The 19,497-nt window shown below is 37.0% G+C and overlaps 2 protein-coding genes across 2 annotated transcripts; both read left to right on the forward strand.

The window, feature by feature from the left end:
- Positions 1-4,044: 4,044 nt before the first annotated feature.
- On the forward strand, positions 4,045-5,122 carry LOC100813341 (RING-H2 finger protein ATL8). Its single transcript, XM_003547834.5, has one exon. It carries the CDS (start codon positions 4,335-4,337, stop codon positions 4,938-4,940), a length of 606 nt encoding a protein of 201 aa, XP_003547882.1. The 5' UTR covers positions 4,045-4,334; the 3' UTR covers positions 4,941-5,122.
- Positions 5,123-6,063: 941 nt separating this feature from the next.
- LOC106796435 (uncharacterized) lies at positions 6,064-10,706 on the forward strand. The gene is made up of 4 exons (XM_014768710.1): positions 6,064-7,002; positions 9,868-10,040; positions 10,295-10,361; positions 10,479-10,706. Exons 1-4 carry the CDS (start codon positions 6,064-6,066, stop codon positions 10,704-10,706), a joined length of 1,407 nt encoding a protein of 468 aa, XP_014624196.1.
- Positions 10,707-19,497: the final 8,791 nt, after the last annotated feature.

Consider the following 19,497-nt stretch of genomic DNA (forward strand, 5'->3'; position numbering starts at 1 on the left):
GTAGTATAATCACTTATATTTTAGCTATTTTTATACGATATCCTTTTGAATAATTTTATTTTAAGTTATTTTGTTTTATATATTTAAACATGAATACGTTCTTAAAATTAAATTTTAAAAAAAATCTTAAATACAAATTACTTTATTCAAAAATCAATTCTATTAATATTTAAAAGAAAAAGAATCTACCAAAAAAGTGTAACTTGATTGGTTGACAAGGAAGGTACACATAAATGTATAAATCCTCTGAATGTCTTTTTCCTAATGATAAAAAATAAAATAAATAAACTTATACATTTTACTAAGATTCACCTTGAATTAACTCCGGCCATCATAAATTTTAATTATTTTCACAAAAAGAAAACAGAAAACTAGAGTGGAAATTAGCTAGATAGATTAGCAAAATTAGTCTTAAGACGTGACATCTAGTGCTAAAACAAACTGTAGTTTAAGATGAGGTTCGTGCATTAGCTTTCAATAAAGAACAATACTTTTAAAGATCAACTAAAAACCATATGATTCTCAGTTAGACAGAAATCAAAATCACGTTTTAATTTGTATATAAAAGAATTCAAAAGAAAACGCTATTTCGCGTACGTAACAGTTTCTTTTTCAACATCCATTCTGTTCTCAATAGTTAGTTTTTGAGTTTGATTCACTCCAATCAGTTTTAGTTATGAGTACAAGACCATTAAATTTTTTTTTTCTAAATGATTTATTTAGGCTTTAATGTTATATTTATTTTTGTTATTTTAATTTTTTATATTTTAAAAAATGATCACATTACAAACATAACACCCTTAGTCAAATAAAGATATTGTGGTTAAAAGCCATCATAAAATATAAGTCTTTTTATTTTTCTCTTCTTGTCCCTTCTTCTTCCTCCTCTCTCATCTTCAATCATCTTGATCTTCAACTCAACAACATACAACAAAAATCACACATGTTTTATGTTGTGGAGACTTGAACTTGGTTTGTGAGGCTAAGGTGTACATAGATCCCTTGTGTCCTTCCCACCACCTTTAATGCCACCATGTACCATGCCGTCAGCATGTCATCCATCTTCACCATTGTAGATCGTGCTATCAGGGAGTTGTCCATCAAGAATTAGTGTCCCTTCACCTCTCTGTGATTCATCCAACAAGAACCTTCTAGATCGATATGAAAATAAAAGTTGCAGTTTACTAGATCTGAAATTGTGGGATAGATTTGGTGAAATGAGATTTTTGGGTTGTAGGTGGAGTGTAGGGGTGGGAATAGGTCAGGTCGGTCTACAGGGGCTTACGACCTGGCCTATATAAAGTCTAACTTGAACTGGTCTATTTAATTAAAAGGTTAGGCTCAGACTTTTTTAAAAGCCTATTAAATTAAATAGATCAAGCTTAGACTTATTAAAAAGCCTTATAAGCCTGATAGGCCGACCTATATATATACTTATATTATTTTTTGAGTACTAATATATAATATTATTTTTTGGATATAATTAAATTTTTTTAAAAAACTATCAGACTTTGATTACACATTACTGTTCCATAACTTCTATTCCTATAATCAAGGACTTTAATTACAATTACAATTTAGGTGTGAGTCATGTGTTCTTTTATATTCCTCATTATTTTGATTGACTTTCCTTTTCTTTAACTTTTCTATTACGTTCCTACTCCATAAAATATTAAATATTTATTGTGAAGATGACTTTTAAAAAGGCTATCAGGCCAGGTCAGACCAAGCTTTTAAAAAGGTCAGGCCGAGCCAAAATAAAAGCCTTTGATAGGCTATAAGTTAGGCTCAGACCTCAAAGATTCATCGTAGGCTAGGCTCAAGCCTTTCAAAGCCTGGTCTGGCCTGGCCTATTCTCACCCCTAGTGGAGTGGAAGGTGACGACTACCATGGGATTCTACTACACACATCTAAGAAGATAGGAGAAGATTAGGGAGGAGGAAGGAGAAGGGAGAAAAAGAGGAGGAAGATGAAGGAGAAAAATAGGCTTACAATTTGTGGCAGTTTTTTTATGTTAATACCTTAGTTTCCCTAATATATATTGTTAAGTTTGTAATGATAGAAGAACTATTTTGATTATTTTTTTAAATATAAATGATTAAAATGAATTTTTTAATAGATAAAGGATTAAATCAAACAGAAAAAAAAGAAGATAAAAAATCAAATAAATTATTTAGCTTTTTTTTTAACAAAGAAGACTATTAAAGCTAAGACACTACTTTCAATCAAATTTTGACAAAACTGTATTTTCAGTAATGTGACCATTAAGCACTTGATGCAAGGTTGTTTCAACTTGGGCCCTTGTTTGGAGCTGCATCCACAAGACAAAATACCTATGTCTATAACTCAACGCTACATATTGTAGCTTTAGCTTGGAGGTTGGTAGACATGAATAAACGCAAATATTTAAAGCAAATTCAAATACACTATTAATCAATAGTTTTAAATTTGAGTTTGGATATCTAATTGTATTAATACTTTAAAAAATAATTTTGTCACTTATAATAATCTTAATCTTTTTGATAAAATTGTCTTTCATGATAAATAATGAATGTTAGGCCATTTTGTGTGTGTTTGATTGGGTGGTAAACAATTTTTTTTTTTTACAGCAATCGGATAGTAAAACAATTAAAAATCATGATACCATCATGAAAAAATAAAAATTCAAATTTTTATTACTACAGCTCCACATATGCATGCTGTTATGCACCTAAAAGCAATTTGCTCTCAACATTTCAATAAATGGAGAATATCATCCTTAACTAAAAACTGAGAATGACAGTTTTTCCTTTGTACGTACAACACATCCAGGGCAATATGATCATCACAAATAATTCCAAGTGAGAATTGACATAGCAACTCAATAGCTTTTGTTATCTTCCTAGAAACATAAAATAGAAGAGGGCCCCTTGCAAATTGCAATTCTTGGTTATATATAAGTCATCAACAAAGTAGGTTCTGAAAAGTTGACAACATATTGAATGCTGGTAGGATACTGCAGCAAAGACGAAACTTTAGACTTATATTGGTACAATTGGCTTGAAGTTGATCATTCTTTGGTGTATTCCTTTTCAGTGTGAAATTTAAAGTTGCCTAAGTTAGATTCACATTCAAAAGATGCGTGTGATAGAAATACATACATATTCTTGATTTTGAATGATGAACTAAGTAGTTTAATACTGTTATTCTCAATTTAATTATTGCATCCATGACTCTAAAAAAGAAAAAAGAAGGTATTTATCGCATTCAAGGCACTAAAGAGATAAACGCATGTCCTAGGCATCTATGCTCTAATGATATGTTGTTTTTCCTCCCATATTATGAACCTATCTCTCCTTCGCCTTTCTCGACCATATCATTTTAGATGAGAAAAAATAGTCATTTTATTAATTACCCTCAATACCCCCAACATCCTATATATGCTTTCTAGTATTCTATATAGCACCCACTAAAATGTTCTTTGACCACTAATTGTTACTTTTTCTCTTTTATAGATAGTTGTAATTATTCACCACTTGAAAACCAAACAAATAACAAATTCACATGCATTGAAGAAAGGAAGGAAAGCAATCCAATCATTTTTCTTAGGAATCATACACAATTACCAAAAATTTATAATAACTCTAACACACAAGTCAACTGAATTAAACTTCTAATAAAACAATTCAATCTAATCCTAATTAATAAAGAAATTATTTTAAGTATAAATTTAAACTTTTTCATCTCATTTTACTATTTTTATTTATTTTTATCACATCATTTTATCATTTTTTTTATTAATTTTTTCCTTCATCCTTTTTTTTTTCTTTTCTTAATTTTCTCAAAATAGACAAGTAAAAACAACAAAAGACAAGTGCTCATCAATTTTTTTCTGTGTCAACGGATAATCAATTTAGCCCTTCTTATCATCATCACAATTCATTGTGGGTCTAACAATTATGTTTAAGGAGATAAGGTTAGACAGCTTTGAACAAGGCTTTATTTCATAACAATCATACGTGATCCTATACATATGCCCTTCCCTACTTACCTCACAAGAAGCCAAACGGAAACCAAACAAAGGGATTCAAGATTTTAAGAACCATATCAAGCTTCTCCGATTTTTCACTTCTCTCTCAGAGTCTTTTTGAGTCAAAAGTCTTCACCACCTCACCCTTATCCTAAAACACAAAATTCCCACCGAACTAAACCCTCCTCTCAACTATAAGTACCCATTACAATTATATTTCTTCCCAAAACGTGACACTGCAAGCCAAACACTGCCCTCTCTTATTTCTCTCTCTCTCTAAAATATTGTTATCAAAACCCTAACTTGATAGTATCTTCCATCACACATGACACGAGGGCTGAGACTCCTCCAATCCGCGGCGGCGCCACCGCCGGAGGCCGCCGCAGCCGTCGAGTCGGACTTCGTAGTGATCCTGGCGGCGCTCCTCTGCGCCCTCATATGCGTGGTGGGCCTCGTTGCCATCGCGCGCTGCGCCTGGCTCCGCCGGGGACCCGTCGCCGGCTCCGGCTCTGGTGCCGGAGAATCGCCGGCGACGGCGAACAAGGGCCTCAAGAAGAAAGTGGTGAATTCACTGCCGAAGTTCACCTACGCCGGCGGCGGCGACCGGTGCAAGTGGTCGGAGTGCGCGATTTGCCTGACGGAGTTCGGCGCCGGCGACGAGATCCGGGTGCTGCCGCAGTGCGGCCACGGGTTCCACGTGGCGTGTGTCGACACGTGGCTCGCGTCGCACTCCTCGTGTCCCTCGTGTCGCGCGCCGTTTGCCGTCACCGCGCGCTGCCATAAGTGCGGCCATTTTCCGGCGGTTTCCGCAGCCGCCGCATCGGAGTCCAAGGCCGTCGGCGGCGACAATGCTGCCGATAGCACTGCGAATGCGAATCGTAATAATGTTATTATTACGAATGGATTTAGTAATTACGGTTTCTTGCCTTGAAAGCTGTTTTAGTAATTACGAGTTCGCATGTAAGTATAGATAAAATTAAGTGCTTCTTTCGTCATAGTATAGTGTTCCTCATGTGTTATGTATTAGGAATTTACGAGTACCCTCTTTCTTTTGTAATTTGTATAGAGTCAGCTTTTTGCGCGGCATGGATAAGAAATTAAGAATTGATAGTATAATTATGTAACAGTTTTTTTTTTTTTCCTTTTCTTTACTTTTTCTTAGAGAGGAATTCTCTTTTCTCCTACTCCTTATAATTACAAGGGGAAAAAGATAATGTCACCAGGTTTTTATCATCTCAGTCAAGTAGAAATGACTTAAGTTTGAATTTTAAAATGACTATCATAAAAATTAATAAATCATTTGTAATTAAATAATATCATAGAGTTTTTATACTATCTGTATGTTTTAATTAAATTTAAATGATACTATTTTTTAAAAAAATAATTAAAAATAGAAAATTTTTAAGAAAAAAGAGTTATCAAATACTTTCATTAATTAATTAGTTCTCTTTGCATATGAATTGAGTATGAAATTTTACTAAAAAAAAAGAGAAATGACCATTTAAATCAGGTTCAAAATATAACTTTTGACACAATAATTGATTAGACGCACAACAACTTAGTTTTAAGCAGGTTAATAATGTAATCATGTATTTTTCCTAATGTGTGTGCGTGTATAAAAGAGAGAAAACTCACTTTTATATGTGAGAGTTTAATTCTATTTTGTGTGGTGTAAATTTGATTGTACATTGAATATAACAAAGTAACAGAATTTTAAAATTCTGTTATAAGTGTCTAGCCTAAGTGTAAAGTGTTATTGTTCTGTTTTACTTGTATAAAAGGACATACATACATCTTAATAATACGTTTTTTCATTCTATCATTTTTTCTGTCTCTGGTATTATTCCTAGTGTGTAAATGTGCAATTCCTTGCTTGGAACAGTAAGTGATACACGAGTGAATGTGTGAGGGAGTGAATTGCATCTCTTGCAATTGAGTGAGTGAATGTGTACCAACAATTGGTATCTAGAGCATTGGTTTTGATAGAAGGGGCTAGAATCACTAACAAGAAAAGAAAGAAAGGTTCTTGGAGGTGTTCTTGAAGGAGTTCTTTGATGGCTGCAATATCTGGCTCAATTCCTGCAAATCTACCAATTCTCATGGGAAAGAACTACGAAAATTGGAAGATTCAGATCAGCGTGGTGATGCGATTCCAAGGGGTTTGGGAGTTCGTAGAAGAAGGTTATATACCTGTGGGAGAGAGAGCAATAGATGAACAAAAGGTTGTTGGTAGAGAAAAGGAAAAGACAGATTGCAAGGCACTTTTCATTTTGCACCAAAGTGTAGATGCTGCTAACTTTGAAAAGATAGCAATGGCTCAAACCTCTAAAGAAGCATGGGACATTCTTGAGAAATCTCATGATGGAGCCACAAAAACCAAGAAGATCAAGTTGCAAACTCTGAGGAGACAATATGAACTACTACAAATGGAAAAGAATGAATCAGTTGTTGAGTACATCACAAAAGTACAGACAGCGGTGAATTCAATGAAGGGCTATGGAGAAAAGATAATTGTGCAATCAGTTGTAGAGAAGGTGCTTAGAACCATGCCACCCAAGTTCGACCATATTGTGGTAGCCATCGAGGAATCCAAAAATCTTGAAGAGCTTAGCCTAGAGGAATTGCAAGGATCTTTGGAATCTCATGAGCAAAGAATGAATGAAAGGATCAATGAGAAGAAAAGTGAAAAAGCCTTGCAAGCACAGTCTAATCCAAAGAAGCATAGTGATAGATGGAAGAAAGAGAAAACTGAATGGAAGAGCAATAAATGGAGGGGAAATCATAACAGTGATAAGGACCACAAGAAAGGAAGGGGATCCAATTCCCAAAACTCTTCTAATAGAAAGAAGTTCGACAAAAGAAGTATTCAATGCTTTAACTATCAAAAGTTTGGGCACTTTGCTGATGAGTGTTACAGAAAACCCAATAACAAAAGAGAACCTAAAGGCAATGATGCAAAATTGGCTCAAGAAGAAAATGAGGACATTGAACAGGTACTGCTAATGGTAACTACTCAAATTGAAGGGGAAAGTGATAATTGTAACGATCCGCCTTGTCGCTACGATATCACCACTCTAATAATTGGAAAATTAAATTCTTTTTCTTTCTTTTATGAAAACTCCATTATTTTGCTTATAAAAAATCATAGTAAATTTGAATTTTACTAATATATATATATATATATATATATATATATATATATATATATATATATATATATATATATATATATATTAAATCAGTTCGAACATATAATTAAATATGTGATTTACATCCTTAATCCAACAAAAGAAATCATGAACCACTATGGAGGAGTTGATTAACAAAACACAACTCTCTCCCCAAAATATCCCAATGTCATCACGTCAGCTTGACGGCTCCTCAACAGAATCTCACTTTCTGCACCCTAATGTTGTCATTCTGCTCCCACGAACAAGGTTCGCGATCATTATAGGTATCAACCACACGATACAAAATTGCAAGGGTGAGTTCATTATAAAAAGAACCAATGTTGAATCCAAATAATCACAATTTGCAAGAAAACATAAGCAAACATCATGAGCTTGCACAACATTCATTATTCAACACTCACATCCAACAATTGTTCATTGTCCAAATTTAACAATTACTCATCATCCATATTCAACAATTACTCATCATCCATCCATGGATCCAATCAAGACTGCACAGATCTGACCTCAACTCTCAGATGCAATGCGGTACGTACCGTATCCAATACCAAGGAAATAACCCTAAGCATGTCCACATGACACCTCACTTAGGAAACCATGCAGTATTTGTCGAGGCCACCCAGTCGTGCATCATAACTCCCCCCCCCCCCTAGGTGATCAACCTGGGGCCACAAGGAGTTCCCTACCAGGTGACATACCCCCTAGTACAAAGTACATATTGCCATAGTTTATACTATTTCCCGTGTCATATGAGGTATGAAACATGGGCACCCCCTCCATGAACATACACTATATACGACGTATGAACATGGCCAAAAGCAAGTGCCAAAGACCATGGACCAATTAAAACGCCTAAGCATCCCCGCAGTGAATGCTTAGATTCTTTAACCACGCTTGTCCCCTACAAATGGGCCATCCAACAAGGTCAGTGCACTCCGCGCCCCACGAACATACACAACATGCACTTGTCAATGCATTTCCAACATCATCAACATTCCATTTCAATGACATCACCAATAACCACAACAACCTCATTCCATATTGACATAACCATCAATAATAACATCAATTCATGTTGGCATGATCACCATTAACAACGTCATCTCAAATCAATATCATCGTAAATATCAACATCACCATATATCAATTAAAGTCACCAATAGGAACATCGACAATGAGTCATATTCCGCATATAAACATATTTTCCATGCCTGAGGTTCACACTCCTCAGGTCTTCAAACAACACAAGTTTAATAAACAATAATGTTATTCATCAACAATAGATATATCGCATCCCATTCATTAAAAACATAGTTTTCTTGAAAGAAAATCAACATGCAACAGGGACAGGCAGATATTCTCATAGCTAGGTTCCCTGACCTTAACTATGGTGTCAAAACGGTAAATTTTATAATAACTCCCCTCACCTATCGTGAACTCTCCGTCAATTCCTCTTTGCGTCACTTATAGGTCTCTCTCTCATTCGCGCTTGTCGGTCCAACGCAAGTCTCTATTACGCCAAAATGAAAGGAATTTAGTATGGATTTCAAAAACAAGGTCAAGCGTAACATTTGGGGTCAAATACCACTGTCAAAACATAAAGGGCTGAGGGGTATTTCGGATTCTACAGAAAAGAAACATCTTTTTGAAATTTCGATCACGCCAATATGACCGGGGTTCAGTGAATGCCGCAAAAATAACTTCAAGGTTATAGAAAGATAACTTTTACAATGTCTCATTCTCTAGGGTTTTTCAAAGGAAGTGTAAAAACACCCTATTACAATACCCAACACATAAGAGACACTAAGAAGAACTCAAACTAGCTAGGAGAAGGCTTAGAAGTCAAGGTTACCTCAGAGAAACTTTGAAATGAAGGATTGAGGAATTTTCTCCATCAAATCTTCGAGGAGGATTCTGAGGATTTCGCTCCGATTAAAGTGTTCCTCTTGGTGTGGGCTCCAACGGCAAGCAACGGTGGCTCACGGCGCCCACCGGTGGTCTTGGGTGGTGGAAAACAAGGTTTTAGGGTTTGGGAGACATTTTTGGGAGAAGAGGAGAGTGAAAATCGTGTTTTTCACACTAAGGACGTATTTATAACCTGCAACTTTCGTTTAGCGGGCCTGTCGCACTAAGCCGAAGCCCACTTCTTGCGCTTAGCGCAAGGATTTAGGCTTAGTGCATCCCCCTCTACACTAGGGCTCGCTTAGGGCACCCTCTGGGCACTCAATGCACTTTCTCTCGATTGGAATTGGGCTTAACGCAGCTTTGGGCCACTCAGCGTAATTCCCCTCGGTTGGAATTGCGCTTAGCGCGCGTTTCTCGCGTAGCGGGAGACCAAAAGTTATTACTTTCAAGATCCTAACGGTCAGACTGTAGGAACATATCTTAGAGATATTCAGACAAACTTTGAAGATGATCCAACGGTTAACGAATCCGGTATCATGATTTCATTGATCTAGGTTTTGGTAAAATCTAAAATCTCATACTTTCAACTTAGCTCAACAAAACTTCACATAATTCAGCATCCATATCAAGAAATTTACACATGACTAGTTCAAGGCATACTTAAACTCATTCAAATCTATCATATAGTCAAACAACACAATACATACTATCAAACATCTATTTATAATTAATAACATTTCAGGGTGTTACAATAATTGTTAGTACCTAGACATAGGTTGCTCAACTCATATGACAGGAAGAAGAAAGTGGTTTCTCAACCTTGATCAATCTGTGAAGAGCCAAGTCAAATTTGCTAATGATAGAACTTTGAGTGCTGAAGGAATTGGGAAGGTCCTATCAAAACAAAGGATGGAGGTCAGTCTTGCATCACTGATGTACTCTTTGTACCAAGTATGAAAAGTAATCTCCTCAGCTTAGGTCAATTACTAGAAAATGGCTTTATGACTAAGCTTGAAAACAAGATGTTGAGAGTGTTTGACAGAAATCAAAAGCTCATTTTGAAGTCCCCTCTTTCAAAAAATAGAACATTTAAAATTGAGATTGATGTGATAGAATAGAAGTGTTTTGCCACTGTAGTAAACAGTGAAGAGTGGTTATGGCATTACTGATTTGGCCATTTAAATTTTAGAGATCTGATTCAGCTAAACTCAAGAGAAATGGTGTTGGGTTTGCCTCAGATCAAGCCTCCTAGTGAAGTATGTGATGGTTGTTTACAGTGTAAGCAATCAAGAAGCACTTTCAAACAAAATGTACCAATCAAGGCAAAAGAGAAACTTGAAATGATTTACTCTGATGTGTGTGGCCCTATGCAGACTGAATCTCTTGGTGGAAACAGATACTTCATATCCTTTATTGATGAATTGACCAAGAAAGTATGGGTTTATCTAATAAGAAGGAAGAGTGATGTCTTTGAAGTCTTAGGGAAGTTCAAAAATATGGCAGAAAAGCAAAGTGGCTCATTGATCAAGATATTGAGAACAAATGTGGTGGTGAATATGTTTCTGCAAAATTTCAAGAATTTTGTGATCAGGAAGGCATAATTCATGAAGTGACTCCTCCCTACACACCTCAACATAATGGAGTTGCATAGAGAAAAAACAGAACCATAATGAATATGGTAAGGAGCATGTTGAAAGGCAAGAGTCTGCCCAAGTACTTGTGGGGAGAGGCAGTGTCTAGAGCTGTCTTCATCTTGAATAGGAGCCCCTCTGATGAGGACACAACTAAGGGAAAGAACCATGAAGCACTTGAAGGGACCATGACCAGAGGCATACTTAAAAGGGCCCAATACAGTGATGAGGACACAACTAAGGGCAACGACCATGAAGCACTTGAAGGGTCCATGACCAGAGGCAGACTTAAACAAGCCCAACACGTCACAGAGACAAGGTTGGTTATTTGTATAGCTGCCATTGATGATGATTGAAGGCCCATGTTTCCAATATTTTTATTTTTATTTTATTTTTTTAATTATTGCAATTAACTAAATAATTTGGTGGTTGTGGCTGAAACCTATGCCTTTTCAGCTGCACCAATTTATTTCGTTTTTAGGGTTTGGTGAACTATATATATTTTCGTCAAAATGAATGAAGACACTTTTGGCATTCTTTTCAAATACGTGAGGAAGCTTCTCTCAGGGTTCTTGTTGAACCAAATTCTGACTTATCAAGGTTGATTCCTTGTGGCGTCACCGTGACTTATCTTCCATCTCTGGAAGTGGCGTCCCTCTCCGTCAACAATCCTGTATCAAGCGTTCTGCCTCGTAAGATTCATATCATCTGGTATCAAATTGAGAGGAGAATCCCTGGGACAGAAACTCCAAAGCCTGTCCCAAGGGAATTTAACTGTGGAAGAATACTATAAAGAGATGGAAATGGCGTTAGTGAGGGCCAACATCGAAGAGGAATCCGAAGACACAATGGCTCGTTTTATGAATGGTCTAAACCCTAAAATCAAAGATGTTGTTGAATTACAGGAGTATGTGGAGTTGGATGAACTGCTACATAAGGCACTACGAGTTGAACTACAAATTAAAAGAATAAGTGCAGCAAGGAGAAACTCACCCAATACTTACAACCGGAACTGGGCCAACAGATCCAAGAAGGAGAGAGGTAATTCGTCCAGCCCAGCAGCAACATCCCCACGTGGAAAGTCAGCAGCGTCTAGTGTTGGTGGAAGCAAACATAACACTTCCACTTCCTCATCCAATACTGGAACCAGAAACATAAAATGCTTAGGCAGAGGACATATTACTTCTGAATGTCCAACCAGGAGGACCATGATCATGAAGGCTGATGGAGAAGTCACTAGTAAGTCTGAAACCAGTGAAGAAGAAGTGGAAGAAGAAGAGTATGAGGAGGAAGCTATGCAGGGTGATATGCTGATGGTGAGAAAGTTGTTGGGAAATCAAATGTAGCCACTAGATGACAACCAAAGAGAAAATATTTTCCACACCAGGTGTGTCATTAATGGTAAGTTGTGCTCTTTAATTGTTCATGGAGGAAACTGTACCAATGTTGCAAGTTCCAGGTTAGTGACCAAACTGAATTTGGAAGCTAAACCCCATCCTAGGCCATACAAACTTCAGTGGCTTAGTGAAGATGAAGAGGTAAAAGTGACTCAATGGGTTGAGGTGTGTCTCACCATTGGGAGATATAATGATAGGGTGTTGTGTGATGTGGTCCCAATGGAAGCAACCCATGTGCTGTTAGGAAGATCGTAGCAGTATGATACCAAGGCAGTGTATGATGGCTTCACCAACAAAATATCTTTCAAGCAAGATGACAAGAAAATTGTTCTCAAACCGTTATCTCCTAGAAAGGTTTGTGAAGATTAGATAAAAATAAGAGAAAAGAAAAAGAGTGAGACACTTGAGAGGAAAAAGAGTGAGACACTTGAGAAGGAAAAGAGGGGAAAGAAAAAGAGTGAAACACTTGAGAGGGAAAAGAGAGAAAACAAAAAGAGTGAAACACTTGAGGGCAAACAACTTTGTTTAGCAACAAAAAGGGAGGTAAGGAAGGTGCTTTGCGCGAGACAACCCCTCTATTTATTGTTTTCTCAACAACAGATGTTGCATGCTAACCAATTTGATGAATTTAAATTGCCTTCTGGTATTGAGTCTCTTCTGCAAGATTTCGATGATGTGTTTCCAACAAGTGTATTGGATGGTTTGCCACCATTGAGGGGAATTGAGCATCACATTGATCTCATTCCAGGAGCGTCCTTTCCCAATCGGCCAGCTTACAGGAGCAACCCACAAGAAACTAAGGAGATCGAAAGGCAAGTGTCTGAACTCCTGAGCAAAGGTTGGGTGAGAGATAGTATGAGTCTGTGTGTTGTACCTGTCATTCTAGTACCCAAGAAGGACGACTCATGGAGGATGTGTTCTGATTATAGAGCCATAAACAACATCACCATCAAGTATAGGCATCCAATCCCCAGGTTAGATGATCTTCTTGATGAACTATATGGTGCATGTGTGTTTTCTAAAATTGATTTGAAAAGTGGCTATAATCAGATTAGGATCAGAGAGGGAGATGAATGGAAAACTGCCTTTAAAACAAAATATGGTTTGCATGAGTGGATGGTTATGCCATTTGGTTTGACTAATGCACCTAGTACTTTCATGAGATTGATGAACCATGTTTTAAGGGAGTTTATTGGAAAATTTGTGGTAGTGTACTTTGATGATATTCTTATCTATAGCACTAGTCTTGATTTGCATGTTGAACATTTGCAATCTGTTTTAAGTGTGCTTAGGAAAGAAAAATTGTATGCCAACCTAGAAAGTGCTCCTTTTGTACTGATCATGTGGTGTTTTTGGGTTTTGTTGTTAGTGCTGAGGGAGTACGGTGGATGTGGAAAAGGTTAAGGCCATCCAAGAATGGCCAACACCTAAGACCGTGAGTGAGGAGAGGCGATTTCATGGTTTAGCAAGTTTCTATAGGAGATTTGTTAAGGATTTTAGTACGTTGGCTGCACCTCTAACTAAAGTTGTTAAGAAGAATGTGGGTTTCAAATGGGGTATGAAACAAGAAGTGGCCTTTGCTTCCCTCAAACATAGGTTAACTAATGCACCCATTCTTGCTATGCCTAATTTTGCAAAATCATTTAAAATTGAGTGTGATGCGTCAAATGTGGGTATTGGGGCTGTTTTGTTGCAAGAGGGATAGCTTATTTTAGTGAAAAGTTAGGAGCTGTTGCCCTTAACTATTCAACTTATGATAAGGAATTGTATGCTTTGGTTAGAGCTTTACAAACTTGGCAGCATTACCTGTTACCCAAAGAGTTTGTCATCCATAGTGATCACGAGTCCTTAAAGTACTTAAAAGGACAAGGAAAGCTTAATAAGAGGCATGCTAAGTGGGTAGAGTTTTTAGAGCAATTTCCATATGTCATCAAACATAAAAAGGGAAAAGGGAATATAGTGGCTGATGCACTGTCTAGGAGACATGCTTTACTTGCTATGCTTGAAACTAAACTGCTTGGTCTCGAGTCTTTGAAAGACATGTATGAGCATGATGTGGACTTTGCTGAAATTTTTGTTGCATGTGAAAAGTTTTCTGAAAATGGTTACTATAGGCATAATGGATTCTTGTTTAAAGCAAATAAATTATGTGTGCCTAAGTGTTCCATTAGAGAGTTGCTTGTGAGTGAATCACATGAGGGGGGCTTGATGGGTCACTTTGGGGTTCAAAAGACCCTGGAAATTCTGCAAGAGCATTTCTTTTGGCCTCATATGAGGCGTGATGTGCATAAGTTTTGTGATCATTGCATTGTGTGTAAAAAGGCTAAATCTAAGGTTAAACCTCATGGATTGTATACTCCTTTGCCTGTTCCTGAATATCCTTGGACTGACATATCTATGGACTTTGTTTTGGGGCTGCCCAAAACCAAGAATGGAAAGGATTCTGTGTTTGTTGTTGTTGACAGGTTTTCTAAGATGGCACACTTCATACCTTGCAAGAAAGTGGATGATGCTTGTCATGTGGTTGATTTGTTTTTCAAAGAAATAGTGCGGCTTCATGGATTACCGAGGAGGAACATTGTCAGTGATAGGGATGCAAAATTCCTTAGTCATTTTTGGAGGACCTTGTGGGGTAAGATTGGTACTAAATTGTTGTTTTCTACTACTTGTCACCCATAAACTGATGGTCAAACTGAGGTAGTCAATAGGACTTTAGGCACACTGCTTAGAACTGTTTTAAAGAAAAATCTTAAATCTTGGGAAGCATGTTTGCCTCATGTTGAGTTTGCCTATAATCGGGCTGTCCATAACACAACTAATTGTTCACCATTTGAGATAGTGTATGGATTTAATCCTTTGACTCCTCTTGATTTGTTGCCTATGCCTATCATTCCTATGTTTAAGCATAAGGATGCATAGGCTAAAGTTGAGTATGTGAAGAAGCTGCAAGAGCAAGTGAAGGCTCAAATTGAAAAGAAAAATGCGAGCTATGCAAGGCAAGCCAACAAAACCAGAAAAAAAAAAGTCATGCTTGAACCAGGTGATTGGGTTTGGGTACACCTGAGGAAGGAGAGGTTCCCAGAACACAGGAAGTCCAAGCTTCAACCTAGAGGAGACAGACCATTCCAAGTGTTGGAGAAGATCAACGATAATGCCTACAAGATTGACTTGCCTAGTGAGTATAATGTAAGTGCCACTTTCAATGTGTCTGATTTATCTCTTATTGATGCAGATGAAGGAGCCTTGGATTTAAGGACAAATCCTTTTCAAGAAGGAGGGAGTGATGAGGACACAACTAAGGGCAAGAACCATGAAGCACTTGAAGGGCCCATTACCAGAGGCATACTTAAAAGGGCTCAACACAGTGATGAGGACACAACTAAGGGCAAGGATCATGAAGCACTTGAAGGGCCCATGACCAAAGGTAGACTTAAATAGGCCCAACACGTCATAGAGACAAGGCTGGTTATTTGTATAGTTGCCATTGATGATGATTGAAGGCCCATGTTTCCAATATTTTTATTTTTATTTTATTTTTTTAATTATTGCAATTAAATAAATAATTTGGTGGTTGTGGCTGAAACCTATGCCTTTTCAGCTGCACCAATTTATTTCGTTTTTAGGGTTTGGTGAACTATATATATTTTCATCAAAATGAATGAAGACACTTTTGGCATTCTTTTCAAATATGTGAGGAAGCTTTTCTCAGGGTTCCTGTTGAACCAAATTCTGACTTATCAAGGTTGATTCCTTATGGCGTCACCGTGACTTATCTTCCATCTCTGGAAGTGGCGTCCCTCTCCATCAACAATCCAGTATCAAACGTTGCGCCTCGTAAGATTCACGTCACCCTCAAAGAGATTGGAAGGAATAACACCTGAAGAAGCTTGGAGTGGTGCTAAACCAAATGTAAGCCATTTCAAAATCTTTGGATCACTTTGTTTTAGGCATATCCCATATCAGTTAAGAAGGAAGCTAGATGATAATGGTGAACAAATGATCTTACTCGGATATCATTCAACTGGAGGCTATAAGTTGTTTGATCCGAAGAGTAAGCAAATAATAATCAGTAGGGATGTGGTATTTGATGAATCTAGAAGCTGGGACTGGGAGTAGAATACTGAAGTGAAGGGACCTTCAATAATGATAAGGTCAGAAGAGGAAGAAACAAGTGAAGGGAATGGTAAAACCACTCAAAGAGAAGTGAGACCCTAGAGAAATACACCCAAACCAGCTAGATTTCAAGGTTTTGAGATGTTGTCTGATGCTGGTGTAAGTGCAGATGGTGATCTTGTACATTTTGCTCTGTTTTCTGAAGCAAAACCAATAAACTTTGAAGATGCTATGACTGATCAGAGGTGGGTTGAAGCTATGACAGAAGAGCTTAAATCTATTGAGAAAAATCAAGTATGGGAGCTAGTATCTCAACCAAAATCGAAGAAGCCCATTGATGTGAAGTGGATCTATAAGATTAAGACAAATCCAAAAGGCAAGGTGGTCAAGTATAAAGCTAGACTTGTGGCTAGAGGATTTTTACAGAAAGCTGGGATTGACTACAAAGATGTGTTTGCACCAGTTGCTAGAATTGAGACTATTAGAACAGTAGTGGCAATTGCTAGCCTAAAGAATTGGACAATGCACCAACTAGATGTGAAGTGTGCTTTCTTAAATGGTCCTCTTGATGAGGAGGTCTATGTGACTCAGCCACCTGGATTCTCTATAGCTGGCCAAGAGTCAAAGGTTCTCAGGTTGAGAAAAGCTTTTTATGGACTTAAGCAAGCCCCAAGAGCTTGGAACAAGAAAATTGACGATTTTATGATGAAGTTTTGATAAGTGTAGCTTGTTAGACAAGTGGCCTCAGATATCTTAAGAAGGGGGGTTGAATTAAGATATTGCAAACTATTTCCCCAATTAAAATTCTATTTTAATTTCAATGCAAGTTACAAGTTCCCTTAAAAATGAACTCTTAAATAATGATTCAAAAAGAACAATCTGAATATAAATGTAAAGCAATAATAAATAAACGAGTTTAAGGTAAGAGAAAGTGCAAACTCAGATTTATACTGGTTCGGCCACACCCTTGTGCCTATGTCCAGTCCCCAAGCAACCCGCTTGAGAGTTTCACTATCTTGTAAAATCCTTTTACAAGTTCTAAACACACAAGGACAATCCTTCCTTTGTGTTCAGATTTCTTTACAACAAGAGACCCTCGGTCTCTCAATCCCCTTTGAGAATTTAGAAAGAAGAGAAGAATAAATCTCTCTTGAAAGAGATAGATCGTACAATCTGAGCACTCAATTAATTCTTTATTGAATTGCAAGTGTATTGGCCAAGGAATTCTTAAGAGGATAAAATGATTTTGCTCTTTGAGAGAATAAGACTTTTTGTTATGAAAAACTCTGAGCAAATTCGTGTTCCAAGTCACATATAAATAGACCTTTGGTGGCCATGTAAAAACCATTTGAAAAGATGTGACTCTTAGAAATATTTTTCTGAAAATCTCCTCTGGTAATCGATTACAGGATTTATGTAATCAATTACAGGTTTTAAAATTTGAATAAAAATGTTTATTAACTGCTGGTAATCGATTACCAATATTGTGTAATCAATTACACAGTCTAAAATTTGAATTCAAATTTTAATAGCTGTTGTAAACCATTTTTGGCCACTGGTAATCGATTACATCCTCTGGTAATCGATTACCAGAGAGTAAATCTCTTGATAAAGACTTTTTAACTTAAATTTCTTGGCCAAACCTTTTGCTATTTCAATTAGGAATTCCCTTCCTAAAATACTAGTGATCTTCTTGATGTTGTATCTTGTATTCTTGAATCATTGTCTTGAATTAAACTTGAGAAGCGCATTTGAATCAAATCATCATGATCATCATCAAAACATCAAAGACATTTTCTTCTACAATCTCCCTCTTTTTGATGATGACAATTTAAGTCCTAAAATCAAGATACAAGCAATGTATATGCATGATATATTGCGTTCACTCCTCCTATGTTTTGGAATTGATGATCACTTGATTTTTAAGCTTTTTCTAAGCTTCTCTACCACCCCATTTTTCTCCCCCTTTGGCAACATCAAAAAGCTAAAGTTCGTGGGAATTAATATTAGATACTATAATGAAGTGGACAAAGATCAATCATAAGTCATAACCAAACATGAGCAAATCATAAATAAGTCATAATCAAAATATAATCCAAACAGTCATAATTCAAAACCACATAGAATCTAATCATAAAAGACTAAATTCCAAATACCAAAAGATAAATAAAGTGCAGAAAATGATAACTTAAATACCATAGCCAAAATACACGGCTTATAAGAAAAAGAAAATTAGAAACTAAACTCTAAGAAGGTGGAGGTGGTGGTGGAAGATCGAAGCTCTGACGAATATAACCCACATCATCTTCAATCTGAGTGAGACGGATATCCATTCCGGCAAAGCGATTATCCAAAAAGTCAAAATGTTCACCAAAATAAGTACGAAGACCTCGTAACTCAGAAAGAACTTCAGTCATAAGGGCTGAATCATCTCGCTGAGGAGGAGGAGAAGGAGTACACTCATCTTGTGGAGGAAGTGCATCTTTCTTTAGCCATTGACCATTCCGATCCTTACGGTATCCAAATGAAGTGACTGCTCCAGCACCAATAGCAAAGGAACGCTTGACTTGAACAAAAGGTTCATCATCAAGCGGAATTTGAAAATGACGGAGAAACAGAGTGACCAATTGAGGGTAAGGGAGAGGTGCATTTGCCCGTAATGCCTTATGCATTCGGTACCGAACCAAGTGAGCCCAGTCGATCTGACGACCGGTAAGGAAAGCCCACATCAAAATCAAGTCCTCCTCAGAGGCTTGAGCCAAATTTGAAGACCGGGGAAGCAAAATTCTAACAATAATGTAGCGCATCATGCGATTATCAAAGGTCAACGATCCGGTCAGCAATCTACCGGTCATTTCAGTCTGGTCATTACAAACCATATGGCGAGCATCATGACTAGAATAATCAAATTTCCAGTCATCAACAATGGTGCCCTCAAAAGGTGCACCTTGACTGGGTAATTTTGTCAAAGAAAAGAACAATGATTGATCAATGATCATGGAAATACCATGCACCTCAGAAGAAATAATGTCATCCTGAATTTTTAAATTGTTGTAAAAGACTTTGACAAGTTCAGGATAATAAGGCAATTTTAAAGACATGAATCAACCAAGCCAGAGTTTTGAAACACTTGATAACAATCAAATGTCTCATCATTGAAGAAATCTATGTCTAGGTACTTAGGGTCTAAAATGATCCTTGAAGAAAATTGAGAAAGGTACCGTAGACGTTGATCATCGGAAGAAAATAGA

This window comes from Glycine max, chromosome 16 (assembly GCF_000004515.6).
Source record: "Glycine max cultivar Williams 82 chromosome 16, Glycine_max_v4.0, whole genome shotgun sequence".
Taxonomy (NCBI): Eukaryota; Viridiplantae; Streptophyta; class Magnoliopsida; order Fabales; family Fabaceae; genus Glycine; species Glycine max.